General features: G+C 34.5%; 3 protein-coding genes across 3 annotated transcripts; all 3 read left to right on the top strand.

The window, feature by feature from the left end:
- The first annotated feature begins 3,019 nt into the window (after positions 1 to 3,019).
- Positions 3,020 to 5,536, top strand: LOC120135219 (nudix hydrolase 14, chloroplastic-like). Its single transcript, XM_039151530.1, has 7 exons — positions 3,020 to 3,292; positions 3,387 to 3,492; positions 3,708 to 3,785; positions 3,954 to 4,046; positions 4,220 to 4,312; positions 4,786 to 4,884; positions 5,160 to 5,536. Exons 1-7 carry the CDS (start codon positions 3,057 to 3,059, stop codon positions 5,385 to 5,387), a joined length of 933 nt encoding a protein of 310 aa, XP_039007461.1. The 5' UTR covers positions 3,020 to 3,056; the 3' UTR covers positions 5,388 to 5,536.
- A 373-nt stretch (positions 5,537 to 5,909) lies between these two features.
- LOC120135165 lies at positions 5,910 to 6,815 on the top strand. Its single transcript, XM_039151491.1, has one exon. It carries the CDS (start codon positions 5,910 to 5,912, stop codon positions 6,813 to 6,815), a length of 906 nt encoding a protein of 301 aa, XP_039007422.1.
- Positions 6,816 to 8,858: 2,043 nt separating this feature from the next.
- LOC120135217 (protein FIZZY-RELATED 2-like) lies at positions 8,859 to 12,458 on the top strand. Its single transcript, XM_039151527.1, has 9 exons — positions 8,859 to 9,435; positions 9,512 to 9,739; positions 10,268 to 10,447; positions 10,600 to 10,662; positions 10,756 to 10,950; positions 11,302 to 11,403; positions 11,503 to 11,565; positions 11,658 to 11,726; positions 12,048 to 12,458. Exons 1-9 carry the CDS (start codon positions 8,947 to 8,949, stop codon positions 12,099 to 12,101), a joined length of 1,443 nt encoding a protein of 480 aa, XP_039007458.1. The 5' UTR covers positions 8,859 to 8,946; the 3' UTR covers positions 12,102 to 12,458.
- Positions 12,459 to 13,895: the final 1,437 nt, after the last annotated feature.

Raw genomic sequence — 13,895 nt, 5'->3', positions numbered from 1 at the left:
AGACCCCGGTAACTATCCAGAGGTCATAAAGATCCTCGGTAACTGTCCAGAGGTCATAAAGATCCTCGGTAACTGTCCAGAGGTCATAAAGATCCTCGGTAACTATCCATAGGTCCCGAAGAACCTAGGTAAACTGTCTATATGTCTCGAAAGACATAGGTAAACCCTCGACTCTTGGCATGCCAACTATACCCCTAGCTCTCATATCACATAACATGGTCATTATCATTTATAACATTTCATATCACTTGTTATTTCTCTTCTATCACATACCACATGTATGTGTAACCATGTATTTCATATCATATATCTTATAATAGATTCTTATATCATCATTTGTTTCCTTCCTACCTATTCACAATCACACTAACATGTAATGCAAGCAAGATGTATTAATACATACATGTAATCACATAACTTATATCATATCATTTCTCTTATAAACACATATCTCTTCTTTTCTGTCACGTATCACATATACGTGTAATCATTGATCTTATAATTTCATATTCCTTATCTTCTGTCACATACCCTATGTATGTGTAAACATATATCTCATAAACACATATTTATGAATCTCATATCGTATCACATATTCACATAAACATGTAATCCACTTTCACATATCACTTAACATATTTTCTAATATGATCACATAACTCATATTATCTATCTCATATCATATTCTCATGTATTTACTTAATTCAGTTTCACATAGCTTGTCACATAGGCATGTATTCTCATATATTATAATTTCATATAGTTCAATATCACATATCACATATACATGTAATCATGTACTCATACACACATAAGCATCATATCATTCACAAATCAAATAACATTTTAGGAGTCACTTCTTACCATAATAACTCCAATACTGGCTCATCGCAAGCCAATGTTCGTTCAATAACATAAGTACAATTAAAATTGCACTCACCTTAGCTTTACTTTGATTCGATTTTAATCCTTCAATTGTTTCTGAATGGGATCACGTTCTATATCTACATAATCATTAGTAGATCTATATCAGTATTATAACTAATATACTCTAATGGTTCACTCCTTAGACTAAGAAAAATGCCAATTTCATCTTTCAATGAAAGTATGCATTGATGCACTACTGATGCATCGGTGCATAAAATGCATTCGATGTTGTATTATCACTGGGATGCATCGATGCATGCCTTATGCATCGATGCACTAATTGCATTCGATGTTTCTATTTTAAAAGAGTGCATCGATGCACTACCTGTGCATCGATACACCTTCAAACAAATTTTTGGGTTTTAACCTTGATGCATCGGTGCACTATGAATGTGCATCGGTGCACTATGAATGTGCATCGATGCACTATGCCCATAACCTCTTTTTGAACCCGAAAATTCATTCTTTTTGGATTAAATCCTTCATATTTCAACCCCTTTCATATTCCTAACTTTCATATACATACTCAAACTCATTAATATTCATTTATCTCATCTTTAACCTCTAAATTTCATCTTTCATATGGAAATTCAAGAATCATACTCAATTTCTAACATGTTCCAAATTCCATTCAATTGCTTCTAACTTCTTAATTAGACCCTTGACAAGTCAAATCCAACTTTAGAACTTCAAAAACCTTTCTATAACAAAAGTTCATTTATAAACCCTTAATAGAAATTTCTTTATAATTCTCTCTCTTTGGTGTTTTAAACTTATATAAGCTTTCCTTAAGCTTATATAACCCTCAAAGACTCAATCCAACTTAAAACTTTCAAGAAATCAAAAGCTAAATCAAACTTACCTTTGCTCTTGGCTTCCACGTAAAGAAGAAGAAGAAAGGAGAAGAGCACTCTGGAGAATTCTCTCCCTTTCAACGTGTATTTATCCTTACCAATCCCATTTTAATTCATTTCTTGGTCAATTGACCTTTTTGCCCTTTATTTCCTTTAATAATTACTAAATAACATTCATCATATATATCCAATAATCATTGAACTATTTCATTCTTCTACTTTAGTCATCGAATTCTGAAACTTTACAATTTGGTCACTAACCCATAATTTGGGATGTTACACTAGATCCCACGACCCCAAGATTAAGAACTTTGTGCTCTACCAACTGAGTTGGATGGTCATCAAATTAGCTGACCCTTATTCCCATATGTAATGGGGTACTAAAACGAGACAAAAACTAAATGTTATATATGATTTAAAAAAACAGAAGTTTAGGAACTAAAATGAATAAAAACTTATAGTTTAAATACTAAATGCGTAATTTACCTTATTTTTAAATTAAATATTGCTAGTGCATCGATGGATATTGAATATTTTTATTTATTTCTTAATAAAGTATTTTTAATACATGCCTATCGTGTCTACAACAAACGTTGAACGCTAGTTAATTAACAATTATATTATCATTTTGACCAAAATTAAAGCATACATGATTAAAGCGTTTGAAGAAAAGATAGAGATCAAATTGACTATTGTATCAAACTGTAAGGGCAAATTTTGATATTACACCTAAATTATTTAATTATTTCTCGATAAAAGTATTTTTAATGTAAATTGATCATGCTAACTACAAATGTTAATCATTAGTTAATTAATAATTTTTATTAAACAAATTATTTTGACTAAAACTGAAACATAGTGGATTGAAATGTTTGAAGAAAATAGAGACCAAATTAACGAATTTTGATACCGTAATAATTTAAGCTATTAGAGTTCATTTAATTGGTCCCTCAACTAAATACAACTCCGTGAACTATAATTACATGATTAATGTTAGTATTTATTTTATAACAAAATTAAAATTTTAATAAATATTTTTATCTCATCAACAATCAAAATAATTCTTTAAACTCAAGGTCAATAAAGTAAATGTCACGTCAACATATTTAACATTAAAACGAGTTAAGTAAATCCATTATTTTGATATGATACAAGGATTATTATCACAATTTAACCATTTTTTCAAGTAGTAATTTGACAAATTTTTAGTTTAAAATAGCTTACGGTGCAAGCCTAGATGGATCTAACACGTGGGCACCTTTTGGGGCTGAAAAAATGATTCGTCTTCTCCGTTCTCCGATGCCCATATCTGCTTTCGTCTTCCCAAAACGACGTGTCGTTTTGTTCTCTCTCGCTCAACTTCTTCACCGTCGCACAACTACGAGAGCCTTCTGCTCCAGAATGTCGTCCACGTCATCAACTTCACTGACTCACTCCATTTCGTTGCCGAGTCAACAGGGTCAGCCCGTCCAAATCGTCGCTGCCCCTGGCCTGTCCGGTTCCGAGTTCAGGTTATTAGCTTTTTTTTCTTTTCCCTTTTATTTCTCGTTTCTGGAATTTGGGAAGTACCCATTGTTTTAATAAACCATGAGACTGAATCTGCAGGGTTGCTATCGAGTCATCTTTGTTTAGACAATGGTTAAAGAATCTGGAGAGTGAAAATGGGATTTTGGCTAATGAGGACATGGCTTTAACTCAAGTGCTTATCCAGGTATCTTTCCTTAAAAATTTTGCATTAATCATCGAATCTGTTGGGGGGAAAAACTTTGGGTGAATTTTGTTTTACTTGTTTTTATCCTTGTACTGAAAATATTGGAAGAAGTGTTGCTTAAAGGTATGATGGATTTTTTTAGTGAGTTTTATGCAAAAATTGAACTTGTTAAGCATTTGAACTCTGGTAAAAGGAGTTGTTTTATTTGACAACAGGGAGTTGATATGTTTGGAAAACGAATCGGCTTCCTCAAATTCAAAGCCGATATTATCGTTAAAGGAACGGGAAAGAAGGTATTTGATCATCTTCTTGAATAGCTTTCTAAACAATTTCATTTTGGATTATGGTTCTTTGTGAAACTTGCTTGGTTTGAACTTGATTTTTAGTTCCAGTTGGAGTATGTATTGCAATTATTCGTGCAATTGTTCGGCATCTTTTCTTATGAACTAAAACATTCTTAGGTTCCAGGTATAGTGTTTGCACGAGGACCTGCTGTAGCCGTGTTAATTCTTTTAGAGTCTGAGGGCGCTACATATGCTGTTCTCACCGAACAGGTAGGGTGATAGTTTTAGTTTTTTTTTTTAAAAAAAGAAATTATTCTTAGCTGTTTGTCTATCAAGTGTGATAATACAATTGAACAGAGGAGGGATCGACTTTAGAAGGTGGCCATTTACATATCAATACTTCGTTCAAAGCTAAATTCTTTGTTTTTTTTTCTTTCTCTAAGGCTAGGGTCCCCACGGGGAGAGTTGTTCTTGAATTGCCTGCTGGAATGTTGGATGGTGACAAGGGTGATTTTGTTGGCACTGCAGTTCGTGAGGTCCTCTCTCTCTCTCTCTCTCTCTCTCTCTCTCTCTCTCTCGATTGTTCATTGCCAGAGATTAACACATATTATACAAATGTTTACACACATATATTCGAAACTGTCTTTATTTTTTGTAGGAATTTGTATGTAAGTCATATTACCACACATAAAGTTCGTAATTTGCTTTAGGCGATGAAATCTGCCATTTTTGAGGTCAAGTACTCTAGGGTTATATTGTAGTGCACCCAAACATCTGAGTCTCATCTACGAGATCATTTTCCCCTTTGTGGGTTGTTCTTATAGATTATATTCCAGCCTACATTAAATTTACAGTTATGTCAATATTCTATAACTGCCAATAGGTTGAGAGAACTTGCTATATTTGACATAATATTTTGTTAAAAAATCCTTACGACCAGCTTCTTTTAAGCTTCCGTTTCCCCCCTTTATGTTATATAAATGGCTTCTTAATGAGTTGAAACTTACAGGTTGAGGAGGAGATTGGTATTCACCTGAAACTAGAAGACATGGTCGACCTCACTGCCTTCCTTGATCCGTCTACTGAATTCAAAATTTTTCCTTCTCCGGTATGCTGGCAATACGGATGAGTGTTCTTTTTTCAGAAAATCATTTCATGTTACAAACCCTACAATCATCACTTTGAAATAGAATTATTAACTGTATGTAGCGTTGATTTTCTAATTATGAATCTATGATGTGCACTGCTTGATTGTATTCTTTGCATAGCAGTTCTTATAGTCCCTTGTAGAGAATTTTATGCCCTTTTCCTGGCCATTTTGCCGTGTCGTGACTTGATTCAGCTTAGGTTTTAGATGATCATTTCTTGTGTTTTCCATGTTAGGGAGGCTGTGATGAAGAACTGGGCCTATTTCTGTACAAAGGGCATGTTGATAAAAACATTATTACACAGCTTGAAGGAAAACAAACAGGTTGTTCCGAACACGGTGAGATGATCAAGGTTCGTGTAGTTCTGTACGAGAAACTCTGGCGCACGACACCTGATGCAAAGGCACTCATGGCCATCGCTATCTATGAAATGGCCAAGAAAGAAGGATTATTACCACAGTAATCCTAACCAGCCAAACCCGGTAGTTACCATCTCACAAATCAAGTTAGTCTAAATTTAACATGTTATATAAATATGTAGAACTGCTATAATATTATGAATGAACTAGAGTTTGTACTTTTTCTCTTATTCAACTATTTCTTTTGATTTCATCCCTCGGGACATGTATATATAATTTACATGTGGACCGACTCGGAAGAGATAAAAAGAATATTTATTGGAAGGGAAGGGATGTGATACCAGATGGTTTTAAGGCAAACATGAGACCCACAAATATGATTAAAGTGGGGAACATGTTAAAGTCCTAAAGGACAACAAAATTGAGTACTCTGCCCTAAATGATACAAAGGGGCATCATCAAGCTTTTAGGCAAATTCAAAGGTTTGCTTGCTTTAAACTCCAAAATCCCACTTGACGAATCATATAATATAAAACCCAATATCCCCACATTGTGCATTTGAAGCCATCGGAGAAAACTGCAGATGAAAATGCTTTCTGTTCCCACATAAACCTTAGCCCTTTCTAATGGGCTCTGATCTCATCTTTATCATATTGATAATACTTTCATGGCCTTCATTTCTTTCGACCAAAGCTGAAGGGATCGCATCGGCTCACCTCCTCGATCTTCTCATTAGGGACTACACGGTTAAGTCTTTTAACCGGCATTGGAAAACAGGTACTCTATATACTGTTCATTTACCCTCAAACTTATCTGGGATCGAAGTCGATACCGTGAGGTTTCGATGTGGGAGTCTCCGGCGATATGGAACAAAAGTTAAGGAATTTCATTTGGGAATTGGTGTGATTGTTCATCCTTGTGCTGAGAGAGTCATATTGGTGAGACAAAACTTGGGTCTCAATTGGTCATCTATATATTATGCAAACTATGATCTATCTGGTTATCAGCTTGTGTCGCCTGTGTTGGGGCTTTTAGCTTATAATGCAAGCAGTGATGTGAGTCTCGGTAGCCCTTTTCAGCTCGGAGTTCTTGCAAGGGAAATTCCGATTAAAATTGATTTTGGAGACCATAAAATGGCTTCCGACATGACTGGATCGTCAACGAGGCCATTGTGTGCTAGTTTTGAAGGAGATGGAAAAGTTACATTGAAAAACCAAGCGTCACCCAATGTTTGTATTGTGACAAGGGACGGACATTTCGGTTTGGTTGTCGAGACACCGCCGTTGATGCCGGTGAGGAAAAAGATTAGTAGATGGAAACTGGCGGTCGGAAGCTCGATCGGAGCTGCTTTGGGAGCTTTCCTCCTGGGGTTGCTTTTGGTGGCGATGGTTATTAAGGTGAAGAAGAAAGCAAGAATGGAGGAACTCGAGAGGAGAGCTTATGAAGAGGAAGTCCTTCAGGTTTCCATGGTTGGACATTTCAGAGGTCCGACAGCTCCTGCTACTCGAACGACGCCAACGATCGAATATTAGTACATAAATTACAATTCTTGAAATCTTAGTTATGTGATACTTTTATTCAATGTATGATCATTCTTTTCTGGACTTGTGATTCTAACAAAATGTTCATAGGTTCAATGTCTTGAACATGAAAACTGAAAATTATATAATATTATTGTAGTTGTTGGAGAAGTTGTTGGTTTCAACCTTTGTGGGTCAGACACAATCATCAGCCCAAGAGCCTTTAAATGTAAGCTTTGTGTAGGGCTCAAAATTGTTCTTGGTCGACCCGACAACATTGGATTAGATCAGATTTTATATAATATGAAACCAAAGTTAGATTTAGGGTAAGATTTTTTTGATCCGACATAAAATAATAGTATAATTTTTTAAATATATTTAAGAATAATTATTATAATATTTCTTATATAATTTTTTCATTCAAGTCTATTTTGCTAAATAAAAAATATATTTGTGTTAAATTAAATCAGAAATTAACTTTTCATCTCAAAATTAAAGTTAAATTTTAGATTAAATGAGATTTTTTTAAATTTGAATTAAATCAAATTCCAGCGGAGAAAATATTTTTTTTGAGTCGAATTAAATTAACTCGACCCATTTTCATGGTTACCTCTTGTTATGGTAGATGGGCCATGGACATTTTCTATATACATATTGTTGGGTTACATTTGATTAGATTCTCATTTATTTATTTAAAAAATTATTTTTTACGTCAAATAATTAGTTTAATATTTTGTGATAAATTTTAAATGTACATTTGCACGTAGAATTTTTATAAATTATTGATAAATAAAATAAGTAAAATGTTTTTCCAATTATTACTAACATTTTATCAATATTTATTTATCATAATCTAATACGAACCAATTTACCTCAGTGGTTAAAAGAAATCGTTATCGTTATTAGAAGTCACGAATTTGAGTACCAGCGACTACAACAGGGTGATTGAGTGTTCATTATCAGATGGTTGAGAGTATTTACATGGATGATCACTTATGTTTGCGTTTTGTCCTCTTTTAGTCACTAATTTTAAAAAACATAAGATATAGTCATTTTATTTTTTATTTAATTAAGATGTGGTCACCCCGAGTTAACTACCGTTAACAAAATTTAAATATTTTAATATAATCACACATTTGATCCCTATTATTTACACATTCTCTTAATTTAGTAGTACTTTTAATAAATTAAAATAAATTTAATCCTCAAATCGAATATTATCACATGTTACCATTCGATTAGAGGACTACATTTACTTTAATTTAATATGTTTATTTCCACCAATGAAAGGGTAACATGAGTCACCCTCTTGTGAAAGAAAACAAAGGAAAGTAAATTGGGGCAAAAAAAGACTCAAACCTTGCTCACTTAAGAAACTAAACATGTATCCAACCATTAACCCAAGAACATTGCTTGGTCTAAAGTAGACAACATGGTATATATATTTTGTATTTTTGTTTATAAATACTTAAATTCATAATATTATATATATATTAACTTAAAAAATACTTTTATATTAACTTATTAAATATATTTTAATATTAACTTAATTTTAAAATATTTTTTTTATTTTCATTTAAAAATATGTATTTTATGTTAGAATTTATTTAAAAGTATGATTAAATTGAGTGAATATGTAAATAAAAGTGACCAAATATATGATTATACCAACTATCACATCACATATTCTGTTATTGTTAATAGCATTTAACCCGTAATGCCTACATCTTAATTAAATAAAAACGAAAGTGATCTTATGTTAATTAAATAAAAATGAAAGTGGTCGTAATTTATGTTTTTTGAAATTAGTGACAAAAAATGGATAAAATGAAAACATAAGTGATCATTGGGACAAAAAAATTATCATAATCCTAACCTTCGTCCTATATGTTCGTCCGCACCAAATCGCTACTTTTCGCGCAAAAACTTATAACGGTGTTAACGTTTCCCGTCAAGCTTCCTCCCGTAGGCTCATCCATACCGAATCCCTAATTTTCGCGCAAAAAAATTACAACGGTGATAACGTTTTCCGTCATTGAAGATGGAACCTAAAAACCAAAACCAATAAACTCAACTTCGTCTTCAACCTCTCAATTATTAGGGTTTCCTGATTATCAACCCCAAAAATTAATAGTTATTATATATGGACGATCCTACGATAAGCAAGCAATCTGCTCCATCAACTCCAAGTATCAATGTCCCGTCGATAATGTCCGATTCTTCCCTCCACCTCGAGAACCTTCCGTCTCGGACAATGCACATCAACCGTTTGCTCAATTCCAGCTACAACCGCTCTCCTTCGCGCACAATATACTCCGATAGGTTCATACCCAGCAGATCCGGCTCCAATTTCGCACTGTTTGACATCTCCAATTCTCCCACTTCAGCCGAAGGAAAAGAAGACGGGTCCGGCACTTATAACAGCCTTTTACGTGCCGCGCTTTTTGGCCCTCATACGCCCGATAAGAAGGACTCGTCGGAGGTACCAGCTAGCCGGAATATTTTCCGGTATAAAACCGAAACTAAACGGACATTACACTCGCTTTCACCTGCCGGGTTTGATGACTCAGTCCCTGGGATTAGCTATAGCCCAGTTAAAGCTCCGAGAAAGGTTCCCAAGTCACCTTACAAGGTAAGGAGTTTAGGAAATTTGAATACTTCTTTTGTTTTGTTTTGTTTCGGGGTTAATGTTTGTTCTGCTTTTGTAGGTTTTGGATGCACCAGCATTGCAAGATGATTTTTACTTGAATTTGGTGGATTGGTCTTCGAACAATGTATTGGCGGTTGGGTTGGGGAATTGTGTTTATTTGTGGAATGCTTGTAGTAGTAAGGTCACAAAGTTGTGTGATTTAGGCGTTGATGATAGTGTTTGTTCAGTTTGTTGGGCTCAACGTGGAACTCATCTTGCAGTTGGGACTAGCGACGGGAATGTTGAGGTTCGATTTTGTTTTTATTATTATTGAATAAGTCTTTATGTTGCTCATTATGTTACTCGGTCTTGGAGCTGGTGTGAGGTATTTTCAAATTTTCCAAAATTTTCATGGAGGATGATATCCAGATAAGCATCTGCGTTGACGTCGACACGCTACTTGCAGTAAAATTAAGAGAGAGCAACACTGTCTAAGCGTGCATGCTTTCTTTCTGATTCCGGCTGTGTTAGTTTTAGCTTTGGGTTGCTACAATTAGATATTGTAATTATGTGTTTGTTATTGCGTGGGCCCAAATAATTATAATTTAGAATCAAGGAAGTAGTCCTTAGCTAATGATGTAATGTTTTCGAAGTTGTATTATATACGACGAAGGCCGAAAGTGAGCAAAGTTTTGGACATTTTCTTCTAGTGTACTCATCTTTGCTCCTCTATTGCCCTTGCATTCAGGCTTCTTTATTGTATGTATATATTCAACTTCCTTTGTTTTGCTTGTAGGATAATGTAGTTAGCTTATAAATATCACTTTGTATGTAGATTTGGGATACATCTCGCTGCCGGAGAGTCAGAACAATGGAGGGGCATCGGTTACGCGTTGGGACCTTAGCGTGGAGCTCTTCTCTGTTATCTTCTGGGAGTCGTGACAAGAGCATTCTTCAAAGAGATATCCGCGCTCCGGATGATTTTGCTAGTAAACTCTCTGGTCATAAATCAGAGGTTAGACTCTTGTTTTGTCATGAATCCATTTATCTCATGCCTGTCGATATTTATATCTGGAAATGCATGTAATACCTATCATGCTTGTATTCATTCATGCTAAGCTCGTGTTGTCAATTTCTTACTTTGAAGTCTGTGCCCATTGTCTCTAGGTTTGTGGACTGAAGTGGTCTTATGATAATCGTGAACTAGCATCTGGCGGGAATGACAACAAAGTATGTAATGACGGTTTTTTTGCCTGTCTAATATGTTCTGATACTTCATATAACCCTTTAACTGATTGAATGGCAAATTTGATTCGTATGCAGCTTTTTGTTTGGAATCAACATTCCACTCAACCGGTCCTAAAATATTGTGAGCACACCGCTGCTGTAAAAGCAATTGCATGGTCTCCTCATCTGCATGGGCTTCTTGCATCTGGAGGTGGTACAGCTGATCGATGTATTCGATTCTGGAGTACAACCACTAACACACACTTGAGTTGCATGGACACTGGCAGTCAGGTGATTTTTCTCTTTTGTTTTTTATCCTATCCTGCCCGTTTAAGACGGCCTTAAATGTGCATCAGATGAACTGATTGTGTATCAATTTTCTTCCTTGATCGCCTTAATTGAGCTGATCTTTCTCCAACTAGTTTGAAATGTTGAAACACTGTCGCAGTAGTCTTGCCAAATAACAAAAAGATCAGGAATGACCAAAAAAATTTCAATCTACATATTTGATTTCAAGTTCTTGAATTGTATCCGTGGCAAAGTATTATCATAGAAATTAACAGAATATGGTGCCTTGGTGGTGTTCTTGGTACTAGAACTGCAAACTCTCAACCATTCTAATGTCCACTTTATGCATGGCAGGTATGCAATCTTGTGTGGTCTAAGAACGTCAATGAACTCGTCAGCACTCACGGGTACTCTCAAAACCAAATAATAGTCTGGAGATACCCCACTATGACAAAGGTATACGTAGTTTAATAAAACAGCCTATTATGTATGTAGGTGTTAATAATCTCTCATCATCCGCTTTTTCCCCTTGGAAATTTTCTTCTTTTACTGCAGTTGGCTACTCTTACGGGTCACACATACAGAGTTCTTTATCTTGCAATCTCACCTGATGGCCAGGTACCTCACTTCTAAACAGATGAAATATACTAAAGGTATAGATTTTTAACTTCTCTTGACTTGCCGCGGTTGAAACAACTCTTTTCTTGTAGACAATAGTTACAGGAGCAGGAGACGAGACACTAAGATTTTGGAATGTCTTCCCTTCCCCTAAATCTCAGGTAGCAATACTTGGGTTCCCGGCTATCACAATATCTATATATTCCTATAAATCTCAGGTAGCAATACTTGGGTTCCCGGCTATCACAATATCTATATATTCCTATAAATTACTTTTATCATCGGAATCCTTTCTGTGGATGCTCCCTGCGCTGTATGACGTGTACTCCCTATTTCTTTGTTGGGAGTGTATAATCTACATTTCTTTGGTCAAAAGGCTAGTTTCTTTTTAGGACTGACGAATGCTAACTTTTCACCGATTGCTGCTGTCCCTTTAATGGTTAACGACTGCCTGTAACCGCGAACAATGAACTTTAATGCAGAACACTGATAGTGAAATCGGAGCTTCATTTTTCGGGAGAACCACGATCCGCTGACTTCATGAAGAATATATGTACTGTAAGGATTCTTGTGCTATGGATTATCGGACTTCGTCAAGAGGAAAATGCTGTGAGCATTCTCATGCTCTGAAGTATCAAATTTGTTCAGCAATCCAATCCAGAAAGAACAAAAGAATCTGCAGCAGGTGCAAGAACTTACTGCTTGTTTCTTGCGAATCACTTTTTTTTCTTTCTGTAATCCCAGTTTTCTTTGTTCTTTAAAATGGAGTTGATTGATGTAAATACCGAGAGTTGCTGCTAATTTTCCGTAGCAGCTCCCTTCCCTTCCACTGTAAATCGAAGTAAGCCGGAGTTAAGTTATTCGAACTCGGATGTAAGTGTTGGACACGAACATATATACATATATATTCACTTGTGTTTTCCAGCTCTGTTGCTTACTTGTGAAAAACAAATATGGACCCAGAAAAGCTGGTTGTGTTTTCCAGCCCTGATGTTTCCACATTTTCAAAGTCCAGCAAATCTGGACCCAGAGAGCTGGTCAAGATCCATGGCAGTATTTGATAAGTAATATTTACTTTGAATTTTGTTATTAGTTTTTTTATTATTGCCTATATTTTTAAAATTGTCCGACTTTAGCACCTAGCTTTTGATTATTATTTTTTCTCATTCAACCATTAGTTGTATGATAACAATAACAAGAGGCCGTATTTTGGTTAATTTTATGGGTAAATTATGTGTTTGGTACTTAAACTATCAATTTTGATCCATTTAGTACCTAATTTTTTTTTAAATCATACCTAAAATTTAGTTTTTTGTTCATTTTAGTACACTGTTCAAAATTTAACGTTAAATTTTGAAAAGATTGAAAGTTTAGGTACTAAAACGGACCAAAAATGATAGTTTAGGTACTAAAGACTTTAAAATTTTGAAGGCGGATACTAAAATGAAATGAAAATTAAATGTTAGGTATGATTTTGAAGAAATTGAAAGTTTAAATACTAAAATAGATCAAAACCGATAGTTTAAGTATTGAATACGTAGTTTGTCATAGTTTTATTTGTGAAGTTAACCAAATATTTTATCCCTTCTCTATGACCTACATCTTCCTTCCCAGTGTTGGTCGTCTGCAATGTAATTGATATCAAAGCATTCCTCTTACTATCTTCTTTTCAATTTAGTTTTCCTTAAAGTCAACAAAATTCAAATAAAGATTCAACATTAGGTCCAAATGTGCAATCTTCACCGTATGATCATCATAAAATTGAGATATTAATTTTTCCTCCTCCTCCTCAACCTTTTTTTAAAATTTTTTGATACTTAACAAGAAATTTTTAAAATTTTAAGAGGGACTTAATTAAAAACATCCAATAGTTTTAAAACATAATAATAATTTTAAAATTCTTAAAGCTTTTAGAAGACTAAATATTAATTTTTCAAAATTTTGAAAATCAGGGCATTACGATCTATTCCGAAGTCATGCTTGCATTTTTAGTCGTAATTAACCACGTATTGACTGATATAAATTTTTTTTATTAGTTCAATGATAAAAATATAATTTTTGAAAATCGAGTGATCAACCAAAATATTAATAATATCATGATGATCGTAGGATGTAATTTGTTCAAGGATAGTGTACCACAAAAATATATGCGGATACGATACGTAAAATGGTGAATCTACTTTTTGCAGAAAACAATCAGTTATTGCGGGACAAGAATTTGAGCTGCTCCACCGTTGACAGACATCAGCAACCATGGAATTTGGTGTAATCGATTCTTTTCTCTGCAAATTGGGTGTACATAATCCATAAATTTAATCATGTTCATTATT

The sequence above is a fragment of the Hibiscus syriacus genome, unplaced genomic scaffold, assembly GCF_006381635.1.
Source record: "Hibiscus syriacus cultivar Baekdansim isolate YM2019G1 unplaced genomic scaffold, ASM638163v2 tig00110602_pilon, whole genome shotgun sequence".
NCBI classification, from domain to species: Eukaryota; Viridiplantae; Streptophyta; class Magnoliopsida; order Malvales; family Malvaceae; genus Hibiscus; species Hibiscus syriacus.
The sequence above is the reverse complement of the archived record's forward strand: the minus strand, read 5'-3'. Positions and strand labels throughout refer to the sequence as shown.

Excerpts from the sequence above, each read along its gene's own strand:
- LOC120135219 (XM_039151530.1), top strand. The coding sequence starts at position 3,057 with ATGATTCGTCTTCTCCGTTCTCCGATGCCCATATCTGCTTTCGTCTTC. Across the intron at positions 3,293-3,386 it reads CTGTCCGGTTCCGAGTTCAG|GGTTGCTATCGAGTCATCTT; the intron begins GTTATTAGCTTT and ends CTGAATCTGCAG. Across the intron at positions 3,493-3,707 it reads TAACTCAAGTGCTTATCCAG|GGAGTTGATATGTTTGGAAA; the intron begins GTATCTTTCCTT and ends ATTTGACAACAG.
- LOC120135165 (XM_039151491.1), top strand. The coding sequence starts at position 5,910 with ATGGGCTCTGATCTCATCTTTATCATATTGATAATACTTTCATGGCCT.
- LOC120135217 (XM_039151527.1), top strand. The coding sequence starts at position 8,947 with ATGGACGATCCTACGATAAGCAAGCAATCTGCTCCATCAACTCCAAGT. Across the intron at positions 9,436-9,511 it reads TTCCCAAGTCACCTTACAAG|GTTTTGGATGCACCAGCATT; the intron begins GTAAGGAGTTTA and ends CTGCTTTTGTAG. Across the intron at positions 9,740-10,267 it reads CTAGCGACGGGAATGTTGAG|ATTTGGGATACATCTCGCTG; the intron begins GTTCGATTTTGT and ends CTTTGTATGTAG.